Source organism: Xiphophorus hellerii, chromosome 7, assembly GCF_003331165.1.
Source record: "Xiphophorus hellerii strain 12219 chromosome 7, Xiphophorus_hellerii-4.1, whole genome shotgun sequence".
Classification (NCBI taxonomy): domain Eukaryota; kingdom Metazoa; phylum Chordata; class Actinopteri; order Cyprinodontiformes; family Poeciliidae; genus Xiphophorus; species Xiphophorus hellerii.
Window position 1 is genome coordinate 204,654 of NC_045678.1, and position 27,503 is coordinate 232,156.

At 39.5% G+C, this 27,503-nt stretch overlaps 2 protein-coding genes and 1 long non-coding RNA gene across 3 annotated transcripts in view; 1 reads left to right on the forward strand and 2 right to left on the reverse strand.

The window, feature by feature from the left end:
* Positions 1 to 1,750, forward strand: part of ubxn4 (UBX domain protein 4) — a 40,822-nt gene extending 39,072 nt beyond the window's left edge. Inside the window, exons 12-13 of the mRNA XM_032568066.1 lie at positions 68 to 276; positions 1,326 to 1,750. Of these exons, the coding sequence (XP_032423957.1) occupies positions 68 to 276; positions 1,326 to 1,464 (348 nt within the window). The 3' untranslated portion in view covers positions 1,465 to 1,750. The remainder of the gene's footprint in view (positions 1 to 67; positions 277 to 1,325) is intronic.
* A 2,958-nt stretch (positions 1,751 to 4,708) lies between these two features.
* On the reverse strand, positions 4,709 to 27,419 carry itgb2 (integrin, beta 2). The gene is made up of 16 exons (XM_032568065.1): positions 27,323 to 27,419; positions 26,442 to 26,493; positions 25,992 to 26,089; positions 24,227 to 24,428; positions 23,489 to 23,659; positions 21,920 to 22,161; positions 21,011 to 21,169; positions 20,657 to 20,752; positions 20,477 to 20,566; positions 17,759 to 17,896; positions 16,625 to 16,812; positions 15,506 to 15,738; positions 13,466 to 13,685; positions 13,127 to 13,338; positions 8,542 to 8,708; positions 4,709 to 5,113 (listed from the first exon to the last, which is right to left on the reverse strand). Exons 2-16 carry the CDS (start codon positions 26,488 to 26,490, stop codon positions 5,045 to 5,047), a joined length of 2,334 nt encoding a protein of 777 aa, XP_032423956.1. The 5' UTR covers positions 26,491 to 26,493; positions 27,323 to 27,419; the 3' UTR covers positions 4,709 to 5,044.
* Positions 8,835 to 13,120, reverse strand: LOC116723279 (uncharacterized). Its single transcript, XR_004339951.1, has 2 exons — positions 12,103 to 13,120; positions 8,835 to 9,006 (listed from the first exon to the last, which is right to left on the reverse strand). It is a non-coding gene; the product is annotated as an uncharacterized LOC116723279 (long non-coding RNA).
* Positions 27,420 to 27,503: the final 84 nt, after the last annotated feature.

Sequence of the window (27,503 nt, forward strand, 5' to 3'; positions counted from 1 at the left end):
AAAGATTGATTCATTTTTAAATGACCTCTGTGTATGAGAATTAATTGGACCCTGTCTTTCCGTTCAGTCTCGAAGGCCTGCTAACACAGTAACCCGGTCTTCTGGATTTGGCATTTGGACAGCTCTGGGTACACTCCTTTACCCTCTGCTTGCTGTATGGAGGTTTCTCAGCTCCTTTCTCTTTACTACACCTTATTCATCATCAGCATCCAGAGTCCACGGAATGCACAGCAGCCCTGCGAGCAGCTCCAAAGTCTCCTCAAACCAAGCTAAGAGGTGAGAAACAAAAAAATGTACCATGCCACTTCTATTTTTGGATGATGGATTGAATCTCTGAAAAGTTAAAAGCTTGGGATATTGTTTATTAACCTAGCCCTGCTTTGGAGCCTCTAGAACAGCTGCAGTTCTACTGAGAGGTGGGCTGTTTTCACACCTGATAGTCTGGGAACCAAAATTTCAACATTTGTTACATTTTCAGCTGGTGCAGTTTGCTTTCACACTGCACTGAGTCAAACAACCCAAAAGAATTGAAAAACCTGTTACGCTCCCCCCACCAAACCCCCCCACACATACACCTTTTCGCCTGTACCAGGAACTACTAAAAGAACTTCTTCCCTAAATGTAAAATAAAAATGAAGTGGCATTAGATTTTGGTTGTAGTGGTTGTAGGATTTCTCCTTTGATATACTTTATTGGTTTGGACATTGCCTGTCAGCTGCTGCAGCTAGTGACACTCCTGCAGGCACCATTACTCTGGATTGAGTCATGTCTGCAAAACCAGACTGTGCTGACCACAAACATGGTCTTAGATTTCCATAAAATATTGCTTAAATTAAAGCTGAGAAAATTGCTGATGTTTTGATATGTAAAATACATAAGATAAGATAAATCTTTATTGTCATTGTCACAAGAACAACGAAATTTAAAAAGTGCCATCAGTCAGTGCATATGCTTAAAAACAAAAAATAACTGTCTCACAATTCACACATATTTTCTCTGGGTATAAATCTATAAACAGTTTGTAGTTTTATGTCCTTGCCGGACATGAAACTTTTTGTATTTTCTTTAATTACTGTGGAAAATACCACAGAAGACATGGTATTTATCCTTTACAATAAGAGATGCAATAGGCATAAATCTTGGTTTTCATCAAGAAAAATTGTTTTCTTTATCTTGTATCAGTTTTGGAAAACGCTCATTTGAGTGTATACAAAATATTCTTGTATATACTAATAGTTGGTAGCAAAAGCTGTTATGTAAATATACAGGGCTGTATTTTTTTTAACATTGTTTTGTTCTTAACTTTCGCTTCTGTTTGTGTTCAGAGAAACTCCCACCAAACAAAATTTGGAGATCCGGCCAAAGGATTTCAAAAAAGAAGGTAAAATCTGCAGACTTCGGACAGAAGAAGACGATGATGAGGATAACAATACCTGGAATGGGAACTCGACCCAACAAATGTAGTACCCTGGGTGACATAAAGCTGCTGCACCCCCAAATCCCCGCTTTAAATTCTGATTTAGTTTTTGTTTTTTCCTGCTCTTCTTTCTCCATTTTAGTAGTTACGTTCCTGCACTTTGTCTGCATGTTCATGTAAATTTAGTCCCATTTGACCTTGACATGAGTAAAATATTTCTGAATTTAACACGATTGAATGGATCATTTTGATTGTGTGAAGCCACTATTTCTGTTTTTGTGCTCATTACTGATCTAGTAAATTCAATAAACAAATTTTAACCAGTCATGGGGACCTTATTGTGTCTGGTACCTAATTCTTTCTAATAATAATAATCATCAAATTTATTTAAAATGCCCTTTATATCTCCAATTGAAATCTCAAAGGGCTCATTCACATGCTGATTACAGCAGGCTCACAGAAGCGAAACTGCAAATTTTAGCCCCACCCACCCTGCCAGGGTGGGTGAAGCAAACGATGAGCAGCCCAGAAAAACCCTTCAACCCTGGATTTCCATTGGAATTAGAAATTGTACTGAAAATGTTTTTCATTTGACTATTACAAATCAGAAGTGTATGAGCTAGCTGAAGAAAGGAATAAACATCCATTGTGTACTGTTTGTTTGGTATGACAGCATGTTTTTTTTTCTAAAATATGAAAAGCTGAATTTTTCCCCCACAATTAAAGTAATAAAATGTTTTCAAAACAAGCTGACTTGATCAGTCATTTATGCACTGATAATTTTATATACAGTTGTCAAGTTTATTTGCATTGCACAATTCAGTAACGATGCAGATCAAAGTGCTTTTCATGAGGATATCATTTTATGTTGAACTTTGGGAACAATGCAGGCTAAAAGTCTAAAGTTTAATAATAATTATATACTGTATAGCAGAAATAGGCATGTCAGACTCGCAATCCAAGGGATTTGCAAGTATGTTGGATCACTTTTCCAGATGTGTGTATTGAACATTAAAAAAGATGCAATACAGTATGAAGTATATAACAGTGCATAACAGATGTATAATACAAATTAGAAAAACAGTTCAAATGATTATGCAAAAGCCAGCAGAGATGTAAACACTGAATTTGTTGGGAGGAGTGATGTTTATAAAGTCTTAACAGCTGCTTGGAGGAAGAATCCCATAACACTCTTTTGTGCATTTAGGATGAAGCAGTCTGTTGTTGAAGGAGCTCTCCAGTTCAGCAACAGTTTCATGAATGGTGGGACAAATTGTTCATCAGTGATGTTACAGTATCTTAGTTGAAGTCCTTCTGTTTCTCTCCATTACCTGCACTGGGTCGCGGAGGCATCCTATCAAAGAGTTGGCCTGTCTGATGAGTTTATCTAGCCACTTCCTCTCAGCTGCAGATAATCTGCTGCTTCAACATACAATACCTTAGAAGATGGCTGATCCCACCACAGAGTCAAAGAAGGTCTTCAGGAACGCCCCCTGCACTCCTAGAAACTTCAGCCTCCTCAGCAGGTAGAATCTGTTCAGACCCTTCCTTCCTCTGTTGTTGAGGAGGTAGTTCAGCTGGCACCAGTTCACAAAGTCCTGAGTCTACTCTCTGTACTCTGAGTGGTATTATGGCAGTCATCAAAGAACTTTTGCACATTGTGGGGAGTTGATGGAGGAGTTTGCACTGCTGGTCCAAGACCAGCAAACTTTGGCCACAAGTTGATTGCCCAAATATAATCTCTGGTCCCAGAACCAGAGTGCTAATCTCAAATTAGTTACCTTAGCTTGAAAGAAAAACTCAGGTAAAACACGTTGCATGTTTCAATACTGAAAACACGACTCATTTGATTTTTACAAATCGGAAGTATCAGCTAGCTCCTGAAAGGATTGAATGTGTGCTTACAGTTGGATTTTTTCTCTGGTAACTTTCAGGTCCCTTGCCCTCCAGGACCTTCTACTGAGAAACAACCTCACAGCATGATGCTTCTACCACTATGCTTCATAGTGGGAATGGTGTGTTTGTGGTGATGTATAGTGCTATCTCAACAGCTGAAACTTGGAACTCCTTCAGCACAGCCATAGTAGCCTGGTGACCTTCTTCAGTCACTCAGATTATGAGGACACAACCTGACACATTGACTAGATTCCTTCCATTTCTTGATGGCTTTAACCGAGCTCCAGAGGTTGTTCAGTTACTTAGTGTTTTTGTTTCCACCCCCTAAACTTATACTTTTCTATAACATTTTCTATTAATTGTCTGGAGTGTACTTTTGTCTTCGTACTGGTTCCAGACCCAGTGTCTTTATATACAACCAGTTGAGACTCACTTAAAGCACTCAGGTTATCTCCATTCTTTCTACTTTGAATTAAGGGGGTGAAGATTCATGCAATCAACTAATTTATGTTAGATGTTTTTGTTTACCTGTCAGTATTTTGTAAAAATCAGTTTTCACTTTGTTGTTTAAGTTTTTTTTTTTTGTAAATGGAACATATTAAAAATGTCAAATTATGTTGATCATGATTTCGCTGTAATAGCAATGTAAAGAGCAAAACAGCAAAGAGGGTGAGCACTTTTTATAGGCACTGTATTTTGTCATTACCTGTTCCATTCTCCACATGGTGTGTGGTAATAGTGCAGCTAATCTTCCTTTTATTTCTGGTCATTTCTGACCCATAGTCTTTTGACTATGGATCAAAGAATATTGACAAAAGATGAGATTTTAACAGACATGTAAAGCATATGAGCATAAAGGGCTGCACAGTGGTGCAGTTGGTAGCACTGTTGCCTTGCAGCAAGAAGGTCCTGGGTTCGATTCCCGGCCGGAGTTTGCATGTTCTCCCTGTGCATGCGTGGGTTCTCTCCGGTTCTCCGGCTTCCTCCCACAGTCCAAAAACATGACTGTCAGGTTAATTGGTCTCTCTAAGTGAGTGTGTGTGCTTGGTTGTTTGTCCTGTATGTCTCTGTGTTGCCCTGCGACAGACTGGCGACCTGTCCAGGGTGTACCCCGCCTCTCGCCCGGAACGTAGCTGGAGATCGGCACCAGCAACCCTCCTGACCCCATTAGGAACAAGGGTGAGCAGAAAATGGATGGATGGATGGATGGATGGATGTAAAGCATTATATAAAAAGCTAAATCAATTATCAAGAACATTATCAGGGACACAATGAGAGACATGAACAAAATTTTTCAAACTAATTTTTCAGTTTTTACCTATTAAAACAAAAGAAAAATCCTTGAAGTTTTTTGTTTATGTCTTAATAATCATGACAAAAGAGAGATAAACTCAGTTTAAGGCAAGTGGTCATATTCTGATGAGTTTATTTGTACTAAGATTTTACAGTTTCATGAAAATAAATGGTGCAATTCTCCAAACTGTTGATTGTTAACGTAGAAAAACTGTACAGCCTCCATAAACAGCTAGATGTTATAATATTAGCAAATAGGTTATATGAGCTCCACAAACCAACTGTACTCCATCCTCAAAAATACACATTTTACAAAGTTAAGTAGATTTTAATACAACATAATCATAAAATCACATAAATCAAATAAATGAAAGCACTGAAAGCATTATATGTTTCAAGAAAAGCTTTGAATAAATGTCAATATGTAGTAGAGGGTCTTCACTCTCCTCCAGTAAACAGAGGGTTAGCCACAGTAGTGGTGGGATTCTGGAACAGCGGATTGTCAGCCTGGTAATAAAGAAAGTTTACCATTAGTTACATTTCTTTGTGTTTCAGTCTTGTGAAAACGGCACATTCTATGGACTGAACTAGAATAAAGAATGCAATATTGGGCGATATTGATTGCAGTCATAATCTTTATTAGCTCAGACAGACAACGTGAATGATCATCACAATTTACTGTTGGGTCTTATCCAGTTATGTACTTCTGAATTTTCTCAATTTCCCATTCAAATGCTCGGAAGTGAAGCTGGTGAGGCAGCAGCGAGCTGAGCCTCACCTTGGATTGCCCAACCTCTCACTAACAACAGCGCTGGCTGCCATTATATGAGAGCATGTTCTTCCTGTCTGTACATCCAGGGGCGGAGCCAGAGGGGGTGAGGGTACCAAGTGGTCAGTTGCGCTTTATCACAGTCTGGATACGAAACCAACAGACTGCTCTCTGTACTTATCAAGACGAGGGTGAGGAGGGGATCTGACATATTGCTTCAGTGAGGTTTTAACCGGTTTCGTTTTTTGACCACCATTAATGTAAGCAGAATAACTATATATTGTATATTTTGTCGTTTGTCATTTGATGTGTGATTAATTGGAGCATTTGATGTGTGATCAATTGGAGCGTAACGGTGAAGCATTTATGTGCATTTATTGTCCAGCACGCTGCGCTTGTTTCTGTCTAACGGACTTCTGCACTTTAATTTCTGTCTTTCCTCTCTCAACAGTCAGCTGCTACTCCTCTATTTAAACTACAATAGATCAACACAACTTGATCGCATATTCTCTTTAGGTTTTGTCTGTGTGCTGCAAACTCATTAAATGCAACGTCACCATCAGGCAAATAATTCTGATCCAACCCAGACCAGATTTTGGGATGGGCTACAGATCTAAATTCTAGCAAAAATGCATCTTTTAGTCATTAATTTGATAAAGCATTGGAAGACTAAACAATCTGTATGGCTCCATATGTGATTTGTTAAAACAGTCAGAGAAAAAGAGCCAACCTTTTCTAAATAAAATCAATTTGTCTTCAAAAGTTCCTGTGTGAAATATAAGAACCAACCTTTTAAACTGGCATCTCTATCAGCAAGTACCTGAATCTATGCAGTTTAACATAATCTGATGGTTTTAAAATATATAGCAAAGTGTTCACAGAGTAGGTTTAAATATTCAACAAAATGATTAACATACACACTGTATATATACATACATATATGTATATCGTAAATCGAGAGCTTCGCTTTTTGGCTCGGCTCTCTCTTCACCACAACGGACCAGTACAGCGCCAGCTTGACAGCAGACGCTGCGCCAATCCGCCTGTCGATCTCCCGCTCCCTTCTTCCCTCATTCGTGAACAAGATCCAAAGATACTTGAACGCCCCACTTGGGGCAGTACACCCCCTCCGGGTATCTTGGGGCAGCCGGAAAAGAGGGTAGAAAGCACTCTACCCTTTTCCGGCTCAAGACCATGTCCTCGGATTTGGAGGCACTGATCCTCATCCCGGCCGCTTCACACTCAGCTGCGAACCTCTCCAGCGAAAGGTGTAGATCAAGACCTGATGAAGCCAACAGAACCACATCATCCTCAAAAAGCAGAGATGCGATCCCAAAGCCACCAAATCGGATCCCCTCATCACCTTGGCTGCGCCTAGAAATTCTGTCCATGAAAGTAATGAACAGAATCAGTGACAAAGGGCAGCCCTGGCGGAGTCCAACTCTCACCGGAAACGAGCCCGACTTACTGCCGGCAATGCTGACTAGACTCTGACACCGGTCATACAGGGACCTGACAGCCTGTATCAAAGGGCCCGGTACCCCATACTCCCGGAGAACCCCCCAAGGGCTCCCAGAGGGACACGGTCGAGCGCCTTCTCCAAGTCCACAAAACGCATGTTGACCGTTTAGGTGAACTCCCAAGCACCCTCCAGGACCCTGCCGAGGGTGTAGAGCTGGTCCAGTGTTCCACGACCAGGACGAAAACCACACTGCTCTTCCTGAATCCGAGGTTCGACTATCCGATGGACCCTCCTCTCCAGGACCCCTGAATAGACCTTGCCATGAAGGCTTAAGAGTGTGACCCCCTGTAATTGGAGCACACCCTCCGGTCCCCCTTTTTGAACAGGGCGTCCACCACTCCAGCATGGACATCCAGGGGAGCTGCCCCCGATGTCCATGCGATATTGCAGAGTCACGTCAGCCAACCCAACCCTATAACATCCAGAGCCTTAAGGAACTCCGGGCGGATCTCATCCACCCCCGCTACCCTGCCACCGAGAAGCTGTGGTCGGAAGTGGTCCTAAGTATGTATATACATCACTGTGTGAATAGATAGATGGATCTATATATATAGATCCATGATGTATATATATACACACACACATTCTGATTTTTGTCACCCCTCCGCCCCCCTTGAGACAGTCCTGGTCCCTCCTTGGCCCCCCCAATTTTAAAAGTTGAGCTCCGCCACTGTGTACGTTGCCAATAAAATGGTTATAAAACATTTAATATATGAACGGATTTTCCATAATTTAGCTTATGTACATAATGTACGTTTTTTTTTGTCACCTAATGAAAAATGCAACCCACGACTCATTAAATTTGTAAGCGACTTTAGAAAAAAAAAAAACAAGCCCAAGGTTTCTTATAATAATCGGACTTGACGACAGAAACTGAAAATAGTTCCTGTCTTTCCAGCAACAAAAGGCGCATTTCTCTCCTCCCTCCACTGTTAACATTTCTGTCATGATGTGTTCAGCTGCTGCTGTCGCACAGAAACGGCGGTCACTCCCCAAGACGCACAGAGGAAATTAAATTCAAATGAAGCCTAGGCGCAAATTCAAACTGGAAGACTCTTTTAGCCCCACCTGCATCATCCAACCGGAGCTTCCGGCTCATCACCGTTGATTGATCGACGCCGGTCCAAGACTCGCCACGTCCAATCACCGTCCGAGCCCCAGCTGATAAGGACCACCATCCATGGCGTCTCGTGCTTTCCAGCAGAGCTCAACCCACCTCCACCCCTTTACCCCCACTCGCTCGGCTATCCGGCAGCATCCTTCACCGCCTCCACCACCAGTGCCGGATCCCGGGGGATGACGTTCCTAACAGCATATGGAATGCTCATCCGAGCCCATCGCAAAGTTTGCAATAATCAATGTCCTCAGCCGGGGCCCGAGTGCCAAAGATTTAATTCATGCTGTTAATAAACTTTTCTAATTGTTTCCCTTTTCTCCGTCTGAGTCTCTCCAGATTGAATTACCGTACAAGAGAAAATAGTAACGCACAATGATCTGGATAAGTAACTTTAATCTGATTACTGGATTTGAAATAGTAATGCGTTAGATCACTCGTTACTGAAAAAGTGGTACTGTTAGAGTAACGCTACACACAAACACATATGCAGACAGACAGACAGAATATTAATTATAAAAACAACTTACATTTGCCCACTTGGATTTCTTTTTTTCATTCTCAAATTTCTTGAACTCCTTCAGGTCCTTCATGTGGATCAGTAACTTGACCAGCATCAGGAGCAGAATCCCAATTACAGCCACAGCTGCAAGCGTACCTCCTATGATAGCTATGACGTTGGGTGGTTCAGGGCATTCTGTAAGATTAGAATCAACCTATTAACGATATACAGTTCATAAAATATCCATGACAACATGGTCCATAAGTTCCCAAACCCATCTAATGTAATACATATACATGTATTGTGCCCAATGCCCATTCTAGACAACATATGCTGAAATGCACGGTGTACAATGAATGGATATATTTGGGTTTTTTTGTGAAATATCTTGGGATATTTGTTGTAAATTGTACTATTTAGATCAATTGAATTGAATTAACTTGTCTTACAAAAATAACTAAACTATAGGTATAAAATTCCTTGATAACTTATCCTTGTCTATATTTTGTAATTATTACATATTAATACATTTATTTATCTTAGTACTGGCACTTAATAAACTAGCAATTCTTATATGCCTGCTTTCTAGAAGACATTTGGTATTTAAAGACTCATTTTCTGCAAAACCACTTTCATGAAAACTGAAGACATAGACATAAAAACTTTGGATACCCTAACCCTCCTTTTATTTTATGTAAAACACTTTGTATTTCTATATGTGTGAAAAATGCTCTTCAAATAAACTGTGATATCCAGAAGAAATCCAAAATCTATAGAGCGCCTAACACTGGTTAAAGTAGATTTAACTTCCAGGACCCCAAAAAAGGCTGCTAATTGGTTTGGTTCTAATTTGACTTTGAATATATGAGATAGTGTACCAAATATTTCCTTCCAATAGTTGCTCAAAGGAGGACATGAGGAAATACACATGGTAGGGAGAGGCCTCAGTAAGGTTACATTCAGTGATGCAGATAAGGATCTTTTTCCCAAGTCATATCATACTTATCAATAGCATCATATTGTAGCCATGTTACTATGAAGATGGTTCTTTGCACTTTTACTTCCTAATTAAATCCTAAATGGAATATTTTATTACTGTTGAAACCATCCATCCATCTATCCATCTTCTTCCGCTTATCCAGAGTCGACAGCGTAAGTAAGGAGGCAAAGACTTCCCTGTCCCCATCCACCTGGGCCAGTTCCTCCAGGGGAATCCCAAGGCGTTCCCAGGCCAGCGTTCCCCTCCAGCGGACTATGCTTCCAGCTCCCTCCTCTCCGTCTCTACTCTGAGTCCCTCCCGGATTACTGAGCTTCTCATCCTATCTCTAAGGGAGAGCCCAGACACCCTACTGAGAAAACTAATTTCAGCCGCTTGTATCTGTGAACTCATTGTTTCGGTCATGACTCAAAGCTCATGACCATAGATGAGAGAAGGAATGTAGCTCAACTGATACACAGAGAGCTTTGCTTTTTTTTACTCAGCTCTCTCTTCACCACAATGGCCAGCACAGCGCTCTCTTCACTGCAGATTCTGTGCCAATTCAGATGTCGATCTCCTGCTCCACTTTTCCCTCATTAGTGAACAAAATCCTGATATACTTAAACTCCTCCACTTGGGGCAGGACATTCCCAGGCAGGTGGGGCAGGTTAGTGAAGGCACGCTAAAGTTTTCTGGCTCAAGACCATGGCCTCGGATTTGGAGGCACTGATCCTCATCCCGGCCGCTTCACATTTGGCTGCAAACCGCTCCAATGAAAGTTGTAGATCATGACCTAATGGAGCCAGTTGGACCACATCATCTGCAAAAAGCAGAAAAGCCACCAAAACTGATCACCTCAACACCTTGGCTGCACCTAGAAATTCTGTCCATAAAAGTAATGAACAGCATTGGAGATAAAGGGCAGCCTTGGTGGAATCCAACTCTCACCGGAAACGAGCCCGACTTACTGCTGGTAATACAGACCAGACTTTGACACCAGTCATACAGGGACCTAGCCCCTATCAAAGAGTGTGGTACCCCATACTCCCAAAGAACCCCCACAGTACTCCCTAATAGATATGGTCCAACATCTTCTCCAAGTCCACCAAACACATGTACATTGGTTGGGTGAACTCCCATGCACCCTCCAGATGATCCAATGTTCTACAACCAGGACGAAAACCACACTGCTCTTCCTTAATCCGAAGTTCAAAAAACGGATCCTCTTCTCCAGGACTTAAGAGTGTGACCCATCTGTAGTTGAAGCACACTCTGTGGTTTTTCTGTTTAAATAGGGCAGAGGTCGGCAACCCAACATGTTGAAAGAGCCATTTTGGATCAAAAAAACAAAAAACAAATCTGTCTGGAGCCGCAAAAAATTAAAAGTCTTATATAAGGTTTATAATGAATGCAAAACAAGCTTTAAGTGTTTATATTAGCTATGTTAGCCTATTATCAAAATGACTAAGAGTATACATAATTACCATTCATAATTAAATGTTTATTTTCCCTGCTGTGAGTCCTGGACGGAATGAAGCACCAAGTGACTCTGTTGTACGATAGTGCTTTAAGTGCTTCCGTTACAATATTAATGTATTGTGTTTCGTTGCATTGATAAAATTAAAGAAATGCAATTTTATCACACCCTAAGGAAATCTGATTTTTGATGTCATTTTTATTATGACGATCGACAAGGAAAGGGTCTTTTTTTTTCCTTTTGGAACTCAGAAAATCTGCTTCATAATGCAGTTTTCATAACGACGATCGCGCATTGTAAATAATCACTGTAAAGTGTGTGATTGAAAAAACAACTAAACGGAACGTGCATAACGTGCCGCTTATCTCGGTAACAAACGCAATAAAATGCAACCTGCAGTTATAAAATAAAACAGCAGCCTTTTGAAAAGGCTGCTGTTTTATGCAAAGTATATAAAATTAAATTAATACAGTTTAAGTTTGATTTCTGTGCAAATGCCAAGCAAGTCAGTGCAATGGTAAGACATAGCAGCATCCTCTTCTCTTTTGACATGCAACCATCCTCGGAATTGAGCAACAAAACACAATAATATCGCTAAGTGTCATTCTAAATATATACTGACAAAAATCATTAATCAATTTAGAAAAACAACCACTTTGTTACTAAATATATGTGCCTATGGAAGGATTGTGTTCTTAGTGTTTAATGTGACTTCTGTTGACGGACATCACTGGACAGCTTCTCTACATCGGGCTTGTAAGATGTAACTTTAATCTTGATGCAGCAGCTAATGTACCTTCCCTGGAAATGCCTTTCCACATTACCATATTTTTCAGACTATAAACCGCTACTTTGTCCCCATGCTTTGAACCATGTGGCTTATAGCCCGGTGCGACTTATGTACGTTTCCAGTTATTTAAAAAAAATTGTAGGTGAGGCTTATAGTAAAGTGCGCTCTATAGTCTGGAAAGTACGGTACTCTTTTAGTTATTTGACAACTTCTCACTACAGAGCAAACATTCAGGTAAACCTTCCGCATTGGCAATGAATGCAAATGATTCAGTCCAAGAATTGTAGAATCTCTCCTCGGCTATTTTTCTCTTTTCCTCTTTGCTCACCATGGCCCAACACACACCCGTCAGTTTGTTTACAACACCCACCTGCCTCGCGCCCCGCCCAGCTGGAAGAAACGTGCGTTGCAGGCTAAGACGCAAATCTTTGTTGACAGAAATGTTGAAATTTAATATTTATTCTGCACATTTTTATAGCATTGGAAAATGTTAAGAATGTTTGTGTCACGTTTGTCCTCCTACAGCAACCATATTAAAACAAAAATATATATTTCCCACCCCAATCTTTTTCCATTTTCAAACATTTTTGAAAAAACTCCAGAGAGCCACTAGAGCAGCGCTAAAGAGCTGCATGCAGCTCTGGAGCCGCAGGTTGCAGACCCCTGGAATAGGGAGTACACCACCCCAGTCTGTCAATCCAGGGGGATTGCTCCCAATGTCCAGGCAATATTGCATCCTCCCCCACCATCAGAGCCAACTCACCACCAGGTAGTGGTCAGTGGACAGCTCCGCACCTCTCTTCACCCTAGTGTCCAAGACATGTGGCCACAAATCCAATGGTACTACAACAAATGGCGGCCTAGGGTGTCCTGGTGCCAAGAGCACGTATGGACACCCTTATGCCTGATTGTTATGGGCAATCTGTGACAAGTACATAAGTCCAACAACAGAACACCACTCGGGTTCAGAACGAGGGGAGCCGTTCCTCCCAACTACACCCCTCCAGGTCTCATTGTCATCGCCTACGTGAGCATTGAAATCCCCCAGCAGACAAGGAAGTCCCCAGGAGGGGCACTCTCCAGTACCCCCTCTAAGGACTCCAAAAACAGTGGGTAATTTGAACTGTTGTTTGGCGAGTAAACACAAACAACAGTCAGAACCCATCCCCCCAATGTACAGGTGCCAAGATGGTGGCAACAAGTATGGCCACTCCTGCCTGGGGCCTCTCACTAGAGTGGAAGAGTGTCTAACACCTTTCAATGAGAGAGGTTGGACTCCCAGGCCACCCCTCTTTAACAATGCAGTTTATTATTCAAATAGGTAAAAAAACAAAACCAAAAAAACAACCTGACAATCAGTGACATACCTCTCTTTTTCAGAATTTCAGCACTGTAGTTATCCTCTCCAGTTAACTGCTCCAGCTTGAATTTGATCCAGCACCCCTCACTGTCCTTCTGGTGGCATTCTTTGCTCTGCAAGTTGAATTTTTCAACCTTCTCATATTTTGAAATGCTATTGTTGCAAACATTGTTGCAGTTCTCTTTCGACTGACTCAAGCCAAGGCAACTAATGCAACTCCTGAGAATAGCATAAATAGAACAGGTTAAAATACAACAGATAAATAAGATAAGGCATAGAATTTTCACAGGAACCATTAACATTCTGGAAGTAACTTTAAATAAAGTAGTAACTTTAATCTTCTTACAGTTTCGTCAGGCATACAGAAGTGCAGCCACTGCATTCCTTGCAGTGTGGACCCTGATATCCCCCTTTGCATACACAGTGGTTACATATGCAATTCCCTCTGCCGTAGCAAACAGAGTTGTCTGGTGTACGACAGCCATCCTCAGAAATTTTGCACTGACAAGCACTGCCTTCGTAATCTTTTTCACATTGGCACTTTCCGCAGTTGCATTTACCATGTCCTAAAAGTAATGAGAATTCAACAGGTTGTCATGTTTTTTCCACTTTAATTTTCATCAACATTAATAATGACCTCCTTCATTTGAGGCTTCTTAAATTTCTTAATTTTTCCATTGCATTTTCCAGGGGTGGAGATTAAGGGGTTTTAAACTATTACTTTAAATGTATTACATTAAAAGTAATAGTTTCAGTATTCATTTTTAAAATTAATTTCATCAACAGTATGTTTGTTTATTTTAGATCAAGTGCACAGGTAGCAGGAAGGAGAAAACCCTTGACATCCCTCTCCCCAGTCACACACTCAAAGTAGGACCATTGTGGCTTTGGCAGGCCCAAAATGAGCTGGACTGAGAGGTGTCAAAGTCCAATCCTCCTCTCCTGAGAAGGAGAGGAGGATTGGATCCTCAAAGCTGAATGACTGATGCTGAAGGTGGAATTCAGCCATTCGACTCCAGTGAGTTGAAGAGGGAATACATCTAGAACTTGAGGGATGGTAACTTTTGAGTACTGGACGTGGGTACTCCTAAGCACACTATGTGGCCTCCGCTTTCTGAATAGGGGGACCGGAAATTGGCAGACTGCAATATTGCGGAGTCATGTCAACCAACACAACCCAACAACATCCAGATCCTTAAAGAACTCCAGACGAATCTCATCCACCCCTGGGGCCTTGATCATTCAGTGAGAGGAAATTTATGGTGAGAAAACTGATAAAATGATATTTAAGTTAGGCTAAAGGTAGCCTGACTATTTGCCTTCCTACGCAATTCCACTAGATTCTGTATGTCGGGAAAGAGGAATTTGCTAAGGGAGTTATTTAGTTTGAGTTGTCAGACCAGACATAATAGATTTTTTATCACAGGGTTATGAGTTTCCTGAATGTTTTAAATTGATGTGTATTAGACATTGTGTGATTTGTGATTGAGTTTAAAAACTGATAAAAGACTGTGAAACTCAAATTGTTCAGAGCCTTGCACAGAGTGCATGATGTACTGTTCAAATTGTTGCAGCAAACCATAAAGCTCAAGAATCAGAAGAACTGTCTTAACTGTCTTTGTTAAAAGTTTTTTTTTCCTTGCAGCAACACAGAGTTGAACTGGCGCATGGCATACATCATGGCCAAATGTTAGTGATTCCATAAAATGTAAAACTTCAACAGAGTCCCAACCTCCAGTATTAGCAGGTTGGAAAGGTTGGAAAATGACTACAGCAATTGTTTCTCAAAAGCAGAGAGCCCAGACCTTCTGGATGAAGCATTCAGACCAAGGAGGTTTACCCATGCGCTGATGTGGGTGTATATGACTTATTGTCAGGTTTCAGGTGATATATACAGTATATATATGTATATACTTTCTGCTGGTTATGTTTTCTAATAGGAAAGAACTAAGGATGGTTAAAGTGAACCTTCAGGCCCAGAGTGCTTAATTTATGCCTGCTGTCTCTGGCCTTAACCAGCATCTGGGAACAGAAACAACAGTACAGATCCAGTTGGCCAGGATGAGCACAAATGACATTCATTAAGCTGGAGAGCAGCAGGATGGAATGTAAAGCATTTAGATAGTTGTATTTAAACACAAAATAAATATATTTTGAAATGTTATGTTAAGCTAAAAAAATGCTTAATAGTAATACTTGCAAGACCAAACTGCAAATATAGTTATTTTTGCAAGTGTTTGCTGTAAATGTTTACCTTTATGACTTCCACTTTGAATTTGTTTTGTATATTAAAGGTCCCACATCTATTTGGAAGTCTTTGGTTGAGAAATACTTTGATATAAAAATATATGATCTACTTTAAAAAAACTGTTAAAAAATACTTTACCAGAACATAGCTTGTTCCCATACTTCTCACAGTGTTCATCATCACACTCGCAGTAGTCTCCATGGTAAAAGCTTCCTTGCTCTGTAGTGTGGCACTGGCATCTGCCACATACACAATCTCCTCGACCCTCACACTCTGTCCCATTCTGCCTCCGACAGGATGCTCGAATAGAGCCTTCATCTTTATTCCCAACAGAACAGCTGCAGAACTGACCCACAAAACCTTGATTGCAGCTGCAAAATGAAATATTAAAAATAATATAACAACCAGATCAAAATTAGAATTAATTACAGTTGGCTTTGTTTTTAACAGTCTTTACCTATTTCATAAAAATATTTATTCCATACATTATATTCATCCATTTTGCATGGCCAGGTAAACTTGTTCAAGGTGAGGGGCTGAGGCTCACCTCACCAGTCTGATAGAAAATCCAGATGCAATGTACTAACTACTTAGACGACTACAAATTACCTGCTTAAAAAAACTATCAGTAGGTTATAGTGTTGTCAAAATAATATCTCGATATAATCTATATGACAAAAAAGTTATTTAAGGTACTCATTTTTATCAAAATCAATACAAATGGATCCATTCACATTTGCCCAAATTGTGACAATACTGAAGCGAGGTTCTATGATGATACTTTGCCTGTGGCAAAGATGAACAGAAAAAAAGAAATGATGAAATCGTTTGCTTACTTTAAATTCATGTATAGGATGGTAGGGTTTCATGGGATTTTCTATCTGGAATTCGAATGTTCGTGAGTAAAATCGGTTTGTGTTTGGTATGTTGCTCCTGCCCTGTGGCTGGACACCACACATGGTATGATCAAACCTGATATACTTAAGATTTTTAATCGGCTCGTGTGTGGCTTCTCAGATTTTGAAAATTGGCCAACTATTCCAAAATTGTGCTGTTTGAACTAGGCTTTAAAACAATCAGCAAAGATCTCAAATGCCTAGGGTTAGGGGTAACTTACCATCTGGGCCTCCCACTACATGTCTCACTCCTATGGCAATACTGAATAAATACTTATGTTTTACTGAAAACAAATTTTTCCATTAGACATCAATATGTGACTAAAATATTAAAAGAGGGACTTTAAGGAAGAAAACTTACCTACAAATACCACAGGTGATGCTTCCTGTATTGTTACAGTGACGATTGTTGCCTTCAATGTCATTACATTGGCACTCACAGTTGGTAGAAATGGTTACCGTCAGTTTGTCTTTAATTCCCAGTGGGCTGATGGTGAAGGACTTTTCCATCATACATGTGTCCGCAGTCACAGTAACCTCAAAAGATATCTGTAAAGAGAGCAAAGGATCTGTCAGAGCTAACAAGCTATCTAAAGCACTACTTCCCATGGTACATCTCCAGTTCAAAATTAAATGTGTAAAATGCCACTGTACCAAAGAATTTTAGAGCTCCAACCCAGTTAATGCCTAACATTACCACTTTGTCCCTTTCTATTTTATGGTTGTTCCAAGAGTAAGACATTGATGTTTTACAACAACAAGTGCACTTACAGAACATTTTTCTGTCTGCAATTACTTTGTGTAGCATCTCTGAGCTTAAGCCAGAATGGAACCACTAACATTATTGTTTTAGTGTTCCCACAAAACTTAGCAACACAACACTTAGGTATATTTACATACACACTAAAACAAGCTTTAGTTTTGTCTTTTAAAACTCAGCTTTATTGACAGTTGGAAAACACACACACACTAACAGATAGCAGCTCCAACGGTTTCCCCCCAGAACCGGACACACAGCGCTCACGCTGTAACCACAGTAACAGCTTCAAAGTAACAGTAACATAAAGTAACAGAGTTCTAAATATGACACAAACAAGCCAGCAAATAATGAGTTTTGTTAGATGTAGTGAGGGCTGCAAAAGAAAATCTAGATTTCCCTTCCTACTCCAGTATTAGCAGGTTGGAAAGGTTGGAAAATGACTACAGTTCCATAACATGTTTCATACACCTATATAACATAAAGGGCTAAGAAAGCTAAACGCAAACGGTTTATTGGGTAACAAAATCTACAGTAGTTAATCATTTAATCTGTGTCAACAGTTGTAAAAAATGTCAAATAAATCTGTGATTGGCTGCAGATTGCACTAAAATCTGCAGATAAAAGTGATAAAAGTTTATCACATCTTTTATCTGATGTTATAAACCAGGTTCAAAGATCTGAAAAGGTTCATTTTCACTGGATTATGACAGAATAAAAGCATCTCTAAACACTGACCTCTTGTTCCGCTTGCACTTGATCGCAGACGCCTTTATTGGGGCTGTCATTTATTCGGTGATCACACAGTGCCAGGTACTCAACTCTTACGTTGTCAGGAAGAATGTCATGAGTCACTGTGACTTTAGATGTCAGGTTCTGCAACAATATACTGATTAGGCATATTTGTAATTTTTTTGCAAAACCAGCAAACAATTATTAGTCTCAAGTAGCAAAAGCACTGTGAAGGCCTATGTAATGTTTATTAGAAAGATTCTCAGACAAAAAAAATCACTTTGGAAGCTTACAAATTCTAGAAACTGTACCCAAAATTTTAACATATTGAATATTTTAAAATATCTTAATTGTATTGAATTTAATGGGTGTGACCAAGCTGCTGTACAGAACCTCCTAATGTGAGATAGGCCAACTGGTAAATTACAGAAAGCTGAAATGTTGTACATAGGTAGAACCCACTCAGACACGAAAAATGTCTTTTGACAGTATACACTAAACCCTACAAGGAGTTGACCATTTTGAGTCAAATAATTTTTGAGAGTTTTTCACTTTTCATGCATGTTGAACTTTAACAAATTTCTCAGAGGGATTTCGGCAAGTATACTTGGTCCCATACTTGGTCAATATGCCCTTAAAGCAAAGGGGATTGAAAGTTATCAAAAGCTTGAGTTTTCATGCATACTAAATGGACGGGGCCAGGCTTCAAAGCTGGCTTTCACATAAAAATTTTGAAACTCTGTAACTTCCACATGTGCTGAAATACACAAAACTTGGTGTGAACGATCTTTCTCAGGTGTCCAACCATCATATGTGGTCAAATGCTGACATCATCAAAGCCAGGTGGGACCTAGCATCCCCTTCGAGGTGCAGAAATGACTTTAAACAGGAAATAATGTTGTTAGATTCTGTATGCCTTTTTTGATTCATACAGATTTAAACCTGTCTAATGACGTAGAACAACATGATGCTGAATGCTTCTCTTAAGATGGACTTGTGACTAGAACATGTGAGTGTGGTGCTATAGTGAATTTCAATCCCTCACTGTTTACATATGGGTGGCTCTAAATCAAACATGCATCATTTGATTTGCACCAAACTGAATCTGAATGACCTTGGTTAACCTCTGACGAGCCCAATCGGATTATATTGGAATTTGACTCAGTGCGCCCCATAGGTTATTGCAAGACTTATATCTCATGATGCATCACCTGATTTTTTGTGGGTCATCAGGCAGTAAATTATTTATTGTGTCCTCCAGTTTCTCCCTGTGTATGATACAAGATTGAAATAGTATCCACTACCCGTTGACAACCATACATGACTTGTTTAAAAGTCCTCAATAATCAGTTGTCACAAAACAGGAAGGGACAATAACTCTTGGTTGGAAGGTTGGTTTCTGGTATAAGTTTAAAGACCTGAATATTTTCAAAATTACCCAAATGCGCATTTGAACGGCATGAGAGCATTCAGGTTGGCAACAGGCTGGCAGATGGTGACAAGATGGCAGCAGGACGGAAACAAGATGGCAGCAGGATGACAACAGGTTGGCGTTGATGGAGCTCCCATGGTTGCCACAAGGCTGGAGCAGTGCCAAGGTGCGAGGGCCGCTCATTTCTGCTCTCAACTTTAAGGGTGCATTCACACCGGATAGTCCGCTAGACTCGGTTCGATAGGGGACTAAAATTGCAACATTTGTTACATTTTCAGAACTCTAGTTTGCATTCACACTGAACTGAGTCAAAAGACTAAAACTAACTGAAAAACGTGTTCCCCCTGTCACCTGTGGGGGCGCTGCACCAAGAACTACTGAAGAAATTGACACAAAATCTCAGAAGAAGACCAGCGCAACTTTCTTCTTCACAAAAAGTAAACAAAATCGGAGCAGTGTCAGATTTTAGCGGTTGTAGGATTTCTTCATCAATCTACATTACTGGTTTGGACATCGCCTGTTAGCCGCTAATGCTAGCGACGCTCCTGCAGGCGCCGTTACTACGCGGTGAGTCTGTCCACTAAACCAGGCTGTTCCAATGCGGGATGAGCAGGAATCAAAAAATGATCGCAGCGCCTTTATTTCTTATAAACATGGCTTAAATTAAAGCTGAGGACATTGCTGATGTTTGTAAGTTTTCTCCCTTGATATAAACAGTTTGGTTTCTATCAAGATGCAAGAGAGGACTAAGCAAATTCCTCCATCCTATTTGATGATTATGTTTAAACAAACGAGGCAGTTATTTCAGTTTTTGTCATTTTTTTAAAGGTTTAAAATTTACAGCAGCTGCAGAGCGCCACGGCAACGGGACAATAAGCTGACAAAAAGTTGTAAAACATCTTCAAGCCATTTATATTCTGCTTTTCCTTGCTTAGTGTTAAGCGCAAACTCGTTGATATGACAACCGACACAACATCTTCGAGAGTAATATATGACCAGAATGTCCTGCACTGTAGCTAACTTCCTGCTGTTGCTAACTTCAGACAGGTTTTCTACCGTGTTAGAGTTCACTTCAACCGGACCGAGACCGAGGTTTTTAGACAGATCAGAGTTTGCTTTTTAAGTCCGTTTTGGAATTCAGATTTGTATTCTCACCTCCCAAGAAAATCTGACTTTCTAGACAAACGAATTAGAGTCTGATTCAGAACTCTAATCCTGGGTTGGTCTGAATGCAGCCTAAATCTCTTTGACGTGTGCATAGAAAAGTACAAGATAACAAACAACAGACTTACTTTGTAGGCATTTTCAATTAGCTGAACAACATTATTTGAATCTGATGATAAGACTCCCACCACTGACTTTGGAATCATTTTAGTGAGTTCCTAAAAAAAGAATGGAATGAACAGATTTTAGATTAAGTTGACATTTTTTCTGTTAAAACTTTCAGCATTAAAAGAAGTGTTCAACATTACCATGTAAACATTCTTCACGTTTTCTGTTACAGCAAATATTGGCTGAATATTGTTTTGTTCCAGCTGCATAGCTAATTGTCCAACAGATGGGTAGTCCTGCACAGGAGAATTGAAGAATTTGTTAATTAGAATTAAAATACTTTAATAAAGAAGTAGTGTCTTTGTGAAGCAAGGAAAAATTTAAAAAGGAGGGAAATGTCAGCAGCTATTTCAGTATTTAGTTTTTGTCATTTACCCAATTACCCCTCATGGATCGTGTCAGGACATACTTAAAACAATAAGACAAAACTGTTCATCCTTAAATTCATTGCTTAATTTCTCTTTGTCCGAAATAAAACACAAATTCATACATACCATCTCATTACTTTTTACATAAAGGTTGTCTTTCATGTGGCACAGTTCATCATTGGGTTCTAGAATGCCCGCTAGTTTTCCATCCCCAGCCATGTGGAATCCAGCATCCGTGGCGAGTACAATCAACCGAGTGCTGTTGTTCCTCCAGCCTATTTTATCCTGTAAAGTGTGTCAGACAGGGAACAATGTCTTACAACCATAAACTTCCATCTTCATTGGAAAATGTGCAATGACGGTGAGTACAACTAATAAGACACTTGCACTGATGATGAATGAAACAAACAGTGCCATCAGTTAGTGTAACGGCATTTGTCAGAAATGCCCCTTGGATGCCCCAATTGCCCTTTTTTGAGTTTTTTGATCAATAATTTAGTTTATTTTTTATTTAGAGGGGCACAAGCAGCAACAAATGCTGTTGGAAGGTCCTAACAAAAACAATTTAGGAAAATACATTAGTCTGGCTGCCCTCGGTCTAAAAATGACTGAACGGATTCTCAGTGCGTCTGCCTCCTTGTTGTTAAGACTCCATGGGTCTTACCATGGGTTAAGACCCATGGTAAGGGGAGCTCCTTACCGTGGGCCCCTTGGTAAGGGGAGCCCATGGTAAGGAGGCCCCCTTACCATGGGCCTCCTTAGCAGGCCCATGGTAAGGAGGAATGAGGGTTTAATTGCCCCTTCTAGCTACCAAATTATGGGCAATCATTTTTTTTTTCAACCAATACTGGTTTGTGAATAAAACCGTAAACTTGCTGCTTAAATCATATGGAACTTCTACCACAGTGGTTCTGCAATTACATTACATCTGGAGTATTTTCACTTACATGGAAACAAGCCTTAACAATTGTTCTTATGCAGTTTCACTGATTATCAGATTGTAAATGACTGGGCACTCTTTTATGGAGTCCTTACCTCACAAACAGCAGCCTGCATCATGGCATCAAGACTTCCTTCAGGAGAATCTAAGTTCCCAGAGATAAACTGCTCTGTCACCTTCTGTGTGAACGTCTCCCGACTCGGTGTCATACTAAGCACATGTCTGTAGCCAAAGGCAGCCTGACATTGACTCTCATTTTCATCACATGGTTTCTTGAGTTTCTCCTCATTGGTGTTGGTGTAAGGAAGGACCGTCTTATCAACAAAGGCCCCAAATCCTGTAATTACACAGATGTAAATAAAGAAGTCTAGTAAAAGTATAGAGTCAAATAAAATGTACTGTGATGAGAACTTTGTCAGCCAAACTTGTTGAAAGTTGTAGAAGAGAACTTTAGCTATAGTTCAAAAAAGTGAAAAAGAGTCATTTAGATAAGGTCCTGTTGATCTTTGTGCGTACAAATCTCACATTGAAGTAAAGTCTAAAATATTTTTCATTATTTCACACAAAGCAGCAGCAGAAAAACATGAAAATAAACAAACAAATAAATGTCTCATTTTGGGCTAGGAGGAATTTTGTTTTGACATTTTAAATGGTTATCAACAATTGTTCATGTCATTCTTTCATTATAGTTATACTCTAAAGCAGGGGTGCCCAAAGTGGGTCCTGGAGGGCCGGCATCCTGCATGTTTTAGTTCTCTCCCTGGTGGTAGTAACAACCTTCTCAGCATGTCAATGTTTTTCATTGGCCTTTAACGAGCCATCATTGGATTCAGGTGCGTTAAACCAGGGAGAGACTAAAACATGCAGGATCCCGGCCCTCCAGGACCCACTTTGAGCACCACTGCTCTAAAGTGTAACCTCAGTCACTCTAAACTGTGGAAAAGTGACTCCTGCTAAAATTCACATCAACATTGAACCACATCGGTGGCTGCAGAGAGCAGCAAAAAATGCATATTAAACAGTTACCGTATCAACAATGGTGGCACAAAAATGAAAGCAACCAGAATCCCCTGGTACTGGATCATTAGAAACTGACTTCAAGAAGGAAAGAATGAAGACTTGTTGCTGCATGGTGACTGTTTGTTGAGAGGTGCCTAATGACTTTAACACACACTTTAACTTGTGAAAAAATCTGTATAACCTTCAGGACCTTTTCTTGCCATTTTGTCAGTTTTTTTCTGACCAGTGACAGACATTTTGTCATGTGAACACACATGAAAGTGAAAAGACTCCTGGAATGGTTCAGGGTAACATGAGTCAAAAGACTGCTTAAGAGTATTTTCATATGTTCACAAATATTTAAATATGATTATATGTTGTATGTATTGTGTGGAATTTCCAAACATTGAATTTCCTCTACTATATGTAAATTATCAAACTTTCTCGTGTCTGTGGTTCCCAAAGTATTTCTTTTTGTTAAGTATCCCATTTGATTGTTTTCCAAATGGGTAGAGCGTCAGCTGCTTATTCCAAAAGATTAAATTCAGCAGAAGAACTGAATTAGAATCTCAGCTTTTTGGTTTGTGACTTTGTTTACTAGTATTGAGAAACAATTTGAGAAATTTTCTGTGCATTTGATGAGAAATGCTTTAAGAATGCATTACCTATTTTAGCATGTTTAGTAATTTTATTCAAAGCATCAAAAAGATTTCCTCCCAGTTTTTTTACATTAGCCAGATCATCCTTCATGGAGTAGGAGAGATCCATCAAGTAGTAAAGATCCACAGGGTAACCTTCAGCCCTTTTAAAGGACACATTGAATTTGTGTGGAAGCCCTGGAAGCAAAGACAAGATACAATTAGTTCCATTTCAGTGCTCATAAAGAATTCAGTTAGAGAAACAACCCTGACAGTCATCACTGAGAAGCTCCTGCTCTGCTACAATCTGCTGTATGCATGGACCCACCTACTTATTGGTTATTGTGATACCCATAACCAATAAGTAGGTTATGGGCACCACAATAACCATACAATGACAGTTAGTGCAATCTATAAAATAAGAGATGAGTTTTCTGAAGGATGATAACATTTACTCCTCAATGTAATAAGCACAAAATTTTTCTAACATATATATTCTAATATATATGTTAGAATATATGTTCAGGGGCGTGCTGTGGTGGAGTAGTGGTTAGCATGACCCATGTTTGGAGGCCTTGAGTCCTCGATGCGGCTGTCGCGGGTTCAATTCCCGGACCCAGTGATATTTGCACATGTCTTTCCCCCTCTCCTTCCCCCTTTCCTGTCAGCCTACTCTCATATAAGGAACACTAGAGCCCACAAAAGACCCCCTGGAGGGGAGAAAAAGAAAAGAATATATGGACACTAACAACTGACTGTACTCACCAGGTCGCAATATCAGGTTGATTTTTTGTGGAGTCATTTGGACAGGTTCTTTACTGCCAAGCGATTGGGATAAAGGATCTTTTTGCTTAATGTCCTCTTTGTTCTGAGGAGAAATAATCTGTTCTCTCTCGCAGCCTCTTGCAATCAGCTTTGCTCGAGAGTCACAGCGGACTGCTTCCTGTTCACCAGCTTTGGTAAAATTCTATATGAAAGCCAAACAACAAAATATCAGAAATTATCTTTCAAACTAAAGAGCAAACATTAGCATGGAAATCATTAGTAGCTGACAGTCTCTGCAAACGGTGGTAAACAACTGTGCAACACTCTACCCCCAAATATTCACTTTGAGAAAAAAAAAACATGTTTTAGGGCCAATAAAACACCATTTTTATGTGCTTCCACAAACAGTTAAAACTTTTCCATTTTAAAAGAAAATACTCCTGTGTGGTTGGGTCTTTAAACCTCTGGTTTCAAAGCTGTAGCACAGAAAAAACAATAAGAATTAGTTGTGTTGGACAGCAAAGGATCTCCCTTCAAGTGGTGTCCTGTTATGTGAAAGAAGGAAATACATGTTTTGCTCAACAACATGAAAAATAATTTTAAATGTTTAGCTAAGGTGTATTATTTTCTTGGTTGATGTTATGTCTCTGATTCGACAGTTGAAACGTCCATAAAATATGGAGACTGTAGTCTGTGAATTATTTAAACCAGATGGAGGAGGAATGTTTTTAGTTTTTTTAGTGTGTTAGGGTTAGTTTAAAATCATATGAAACCAGCTGCATAGCTACTTTAAGTTACTAATGGAAGTATGACTTCAATAAAGTAACACTGATGACAGCCTTCTACATGTTCAAAAAAGAAAACATTTTTCAAAATTAAACTGCAAGAAGTTTTTCCCTCCCACCTATCCAGCCAGAACACATTCTGTCTGGATATACAGTTGGGAGCTTTGAATATTACCATATTGGCCTTTTTAGTGCATAGTGCATAATGGAGTTGTGAGCCTGGAAAATTATAGTCAGTTGCATGAAACCAAGGTTTATTGTGAAACAGGATAAAAGGTTGGGTAAAATAGGGCCTTAACTCAGAGTTGCACAAACTTCCTGTTTGGTGACGAAGAAGTGGCGATGAAAGGACAAGTAAAAATAGAGTGAGTATAAGGGTGAGATTGTTCAACATCAACTTATCTGTTATGTGACTCAGTTCAATGGTGATATATTTAAAAGTGGAATATTCACCAGAAAAACAGCTCACTTCCTGTTACCAGTGCTGCTCAAATGATGTTTGCAGATTACCATATATGTGCTGATGAGTGAAGTGTTATGACATGGAAACATTTGTGGTGCAAACAAACTAAATGTGTCTATGTCAGCAATAGGACAATTTAAAACCTTGCAGAGGTAGCCGTTACTATGAAACTTAACAAGGATATGTGTTTGGGGTGGCTAATATTAATCATATTAAATCTGGGAAAAGAATTGTGCACTGGGGTAAATACCTTTTAAGCCTTTAACTGGCGTGTTGACACTGGTGTCCACTGGTGGACCCATTGACTAACATGTAAGCTTTTTGAGTGACAGTTAAAGTAAATATGCCAGGAATGCATTTATATGTTATTGCAACAGTTACCAACCTTTGTAATCATTAACACATTACTGCTGACTGCCTGTAGTACAGTAAATATAAAGATCCATAAATGCATATAAGTAATGTTAATACATCCAGCCACTTTCATTAAACTACTTATACAATAACTGTTTCTCACCAGCTGCTTACACCATGAACAGAATGGCCCAGATGTGATGCAGTCTTTACACGAAGTGATCACTGACTTTGAGCAAACTTCCTCTTGCAGACACAGCCCTTCAAAGAAACCACAAAGTACATGTAAGAAACGTAACATGGTGTGGAACCAAAATGTTTCAAAAGAACTTTTAATGTTTTGTTCCAGCCTTCTACAGATATTTAATATATTAGTAAAATGTGGGTAATGCCTGTAGAATGGAAATTATTTTTATCCTCATAATTTTCTGTGTTTATATTATAAAACACCTTTGCAAACTCTGAGGCTTCCTGCCTTACTACAAACAAAACTAAATAATAACATATTGTTCAGATGGAGACCTTTCTTTTTTTAATTAATTTGTTGCTCTCATGGAAAAACATACCATAAAACTTATTCATGCAATAATTTTTTCTAATTATTCAAACCTACCATGTTTGCCCAGCATAAGGAGCAGAAGTGAAAGCTTACACCAGTCCATACTCTGATGACAGAAAACATACAAAAGATAATTAACTCCAAGATTACACTAAAACATTATACTAGACACAACTAGTAAATCTCTTTAACAACACAAAAATTAAAGCTACAATATAAAATATAATGGTTCTTGCAGCATCATGGCATCAAAGTTCTGTGTTAAATTGACAAATAATAAATTCAGAGAGATCATATTGCAACTTGTTAAGTTTACACCATAAAAGGAAAAAGCTGACAATAGCGTCAGCTCATCGATGAACTTCCTCTTTCTGATTTAGCCAAGCAACTCACTCCTTTATTAGCAAGATGTGTTAACATCTTCTGAAATAAGCTTTTGTTTCAGTCATTATACCTTCCACGCATTTATTTTGGTAAACAATTAGATGTAAAATGTGGCCATAAAGTTACATAAATTGCTTATGACAAGCAAATATAAGTAAGCTGTAATATTAACAATAAAGAGTGATGGCAGCAGTGACAGCAGTGATGGCTCGCCCAAAAAAATGTTCCATTTTCTGTATGCTTGCACATATGTACCGGTGAAAATACTGGAAACTTTTTGCAAGTCAACATGTCGACGAGGACACTGGTGTAATCAAGACAGTTAATAAAATTTTAGATTAAAATCCAAAATTCCAATAAATTGAAGGATGTTTCAGACCTTTTCAAATGTGAGGTTTTTTAAGCCCTCAAATTTAGTGCTTTAAAGGGCCTAAATCATTCTTAAGCTCTAGATCACTCCTACTGTTTTCAGAAACCTGCACAGCAAAGGGGAAAAAAACACGAGACAACAAAAGTGGTTACTTACAAAAAATATGTGAAAGCAAACTTACCGCTAACAAGATGGTGCTTTTCTGGTGTAGGCAGATAGATGTGCTGTCAGACAAGGAAGTTAACGGGTATGACAGTATTTAGGAGAACTGAGCCTCGCCCCAAACCCCGTCTCCCTCCCCCACACACACATACACACACGAAGTTCCCCATTCTCCTCAAACTATTACTGTAAAACATTGC

Excerpts from the sequence above, each read along its gene's own strand:
- itgb2 (XM_032568065.1), bottom strand. The coding sequence starts at position 26,490 with ATGGACTGGTGTAAGCTTTCACTTCTGCTCCTTATGCTGGGCAAACAT. Across the intron at positions 22,162-23,488 it reads TACTAAACATGCTAAAATAG|GATTTGGGGCCTTTGTTGAT; the intron begins GTAATGCATTCT and ends GTGTAATTACAG. Across the intron at positions 15,739-16,624 it reads ATCACCTGTGGTATTTGTAG|CTGCAATCAAGGTTTTGTGG; the intron begins GTAAGTTTTCTT and ends TTCATTTTGCAG.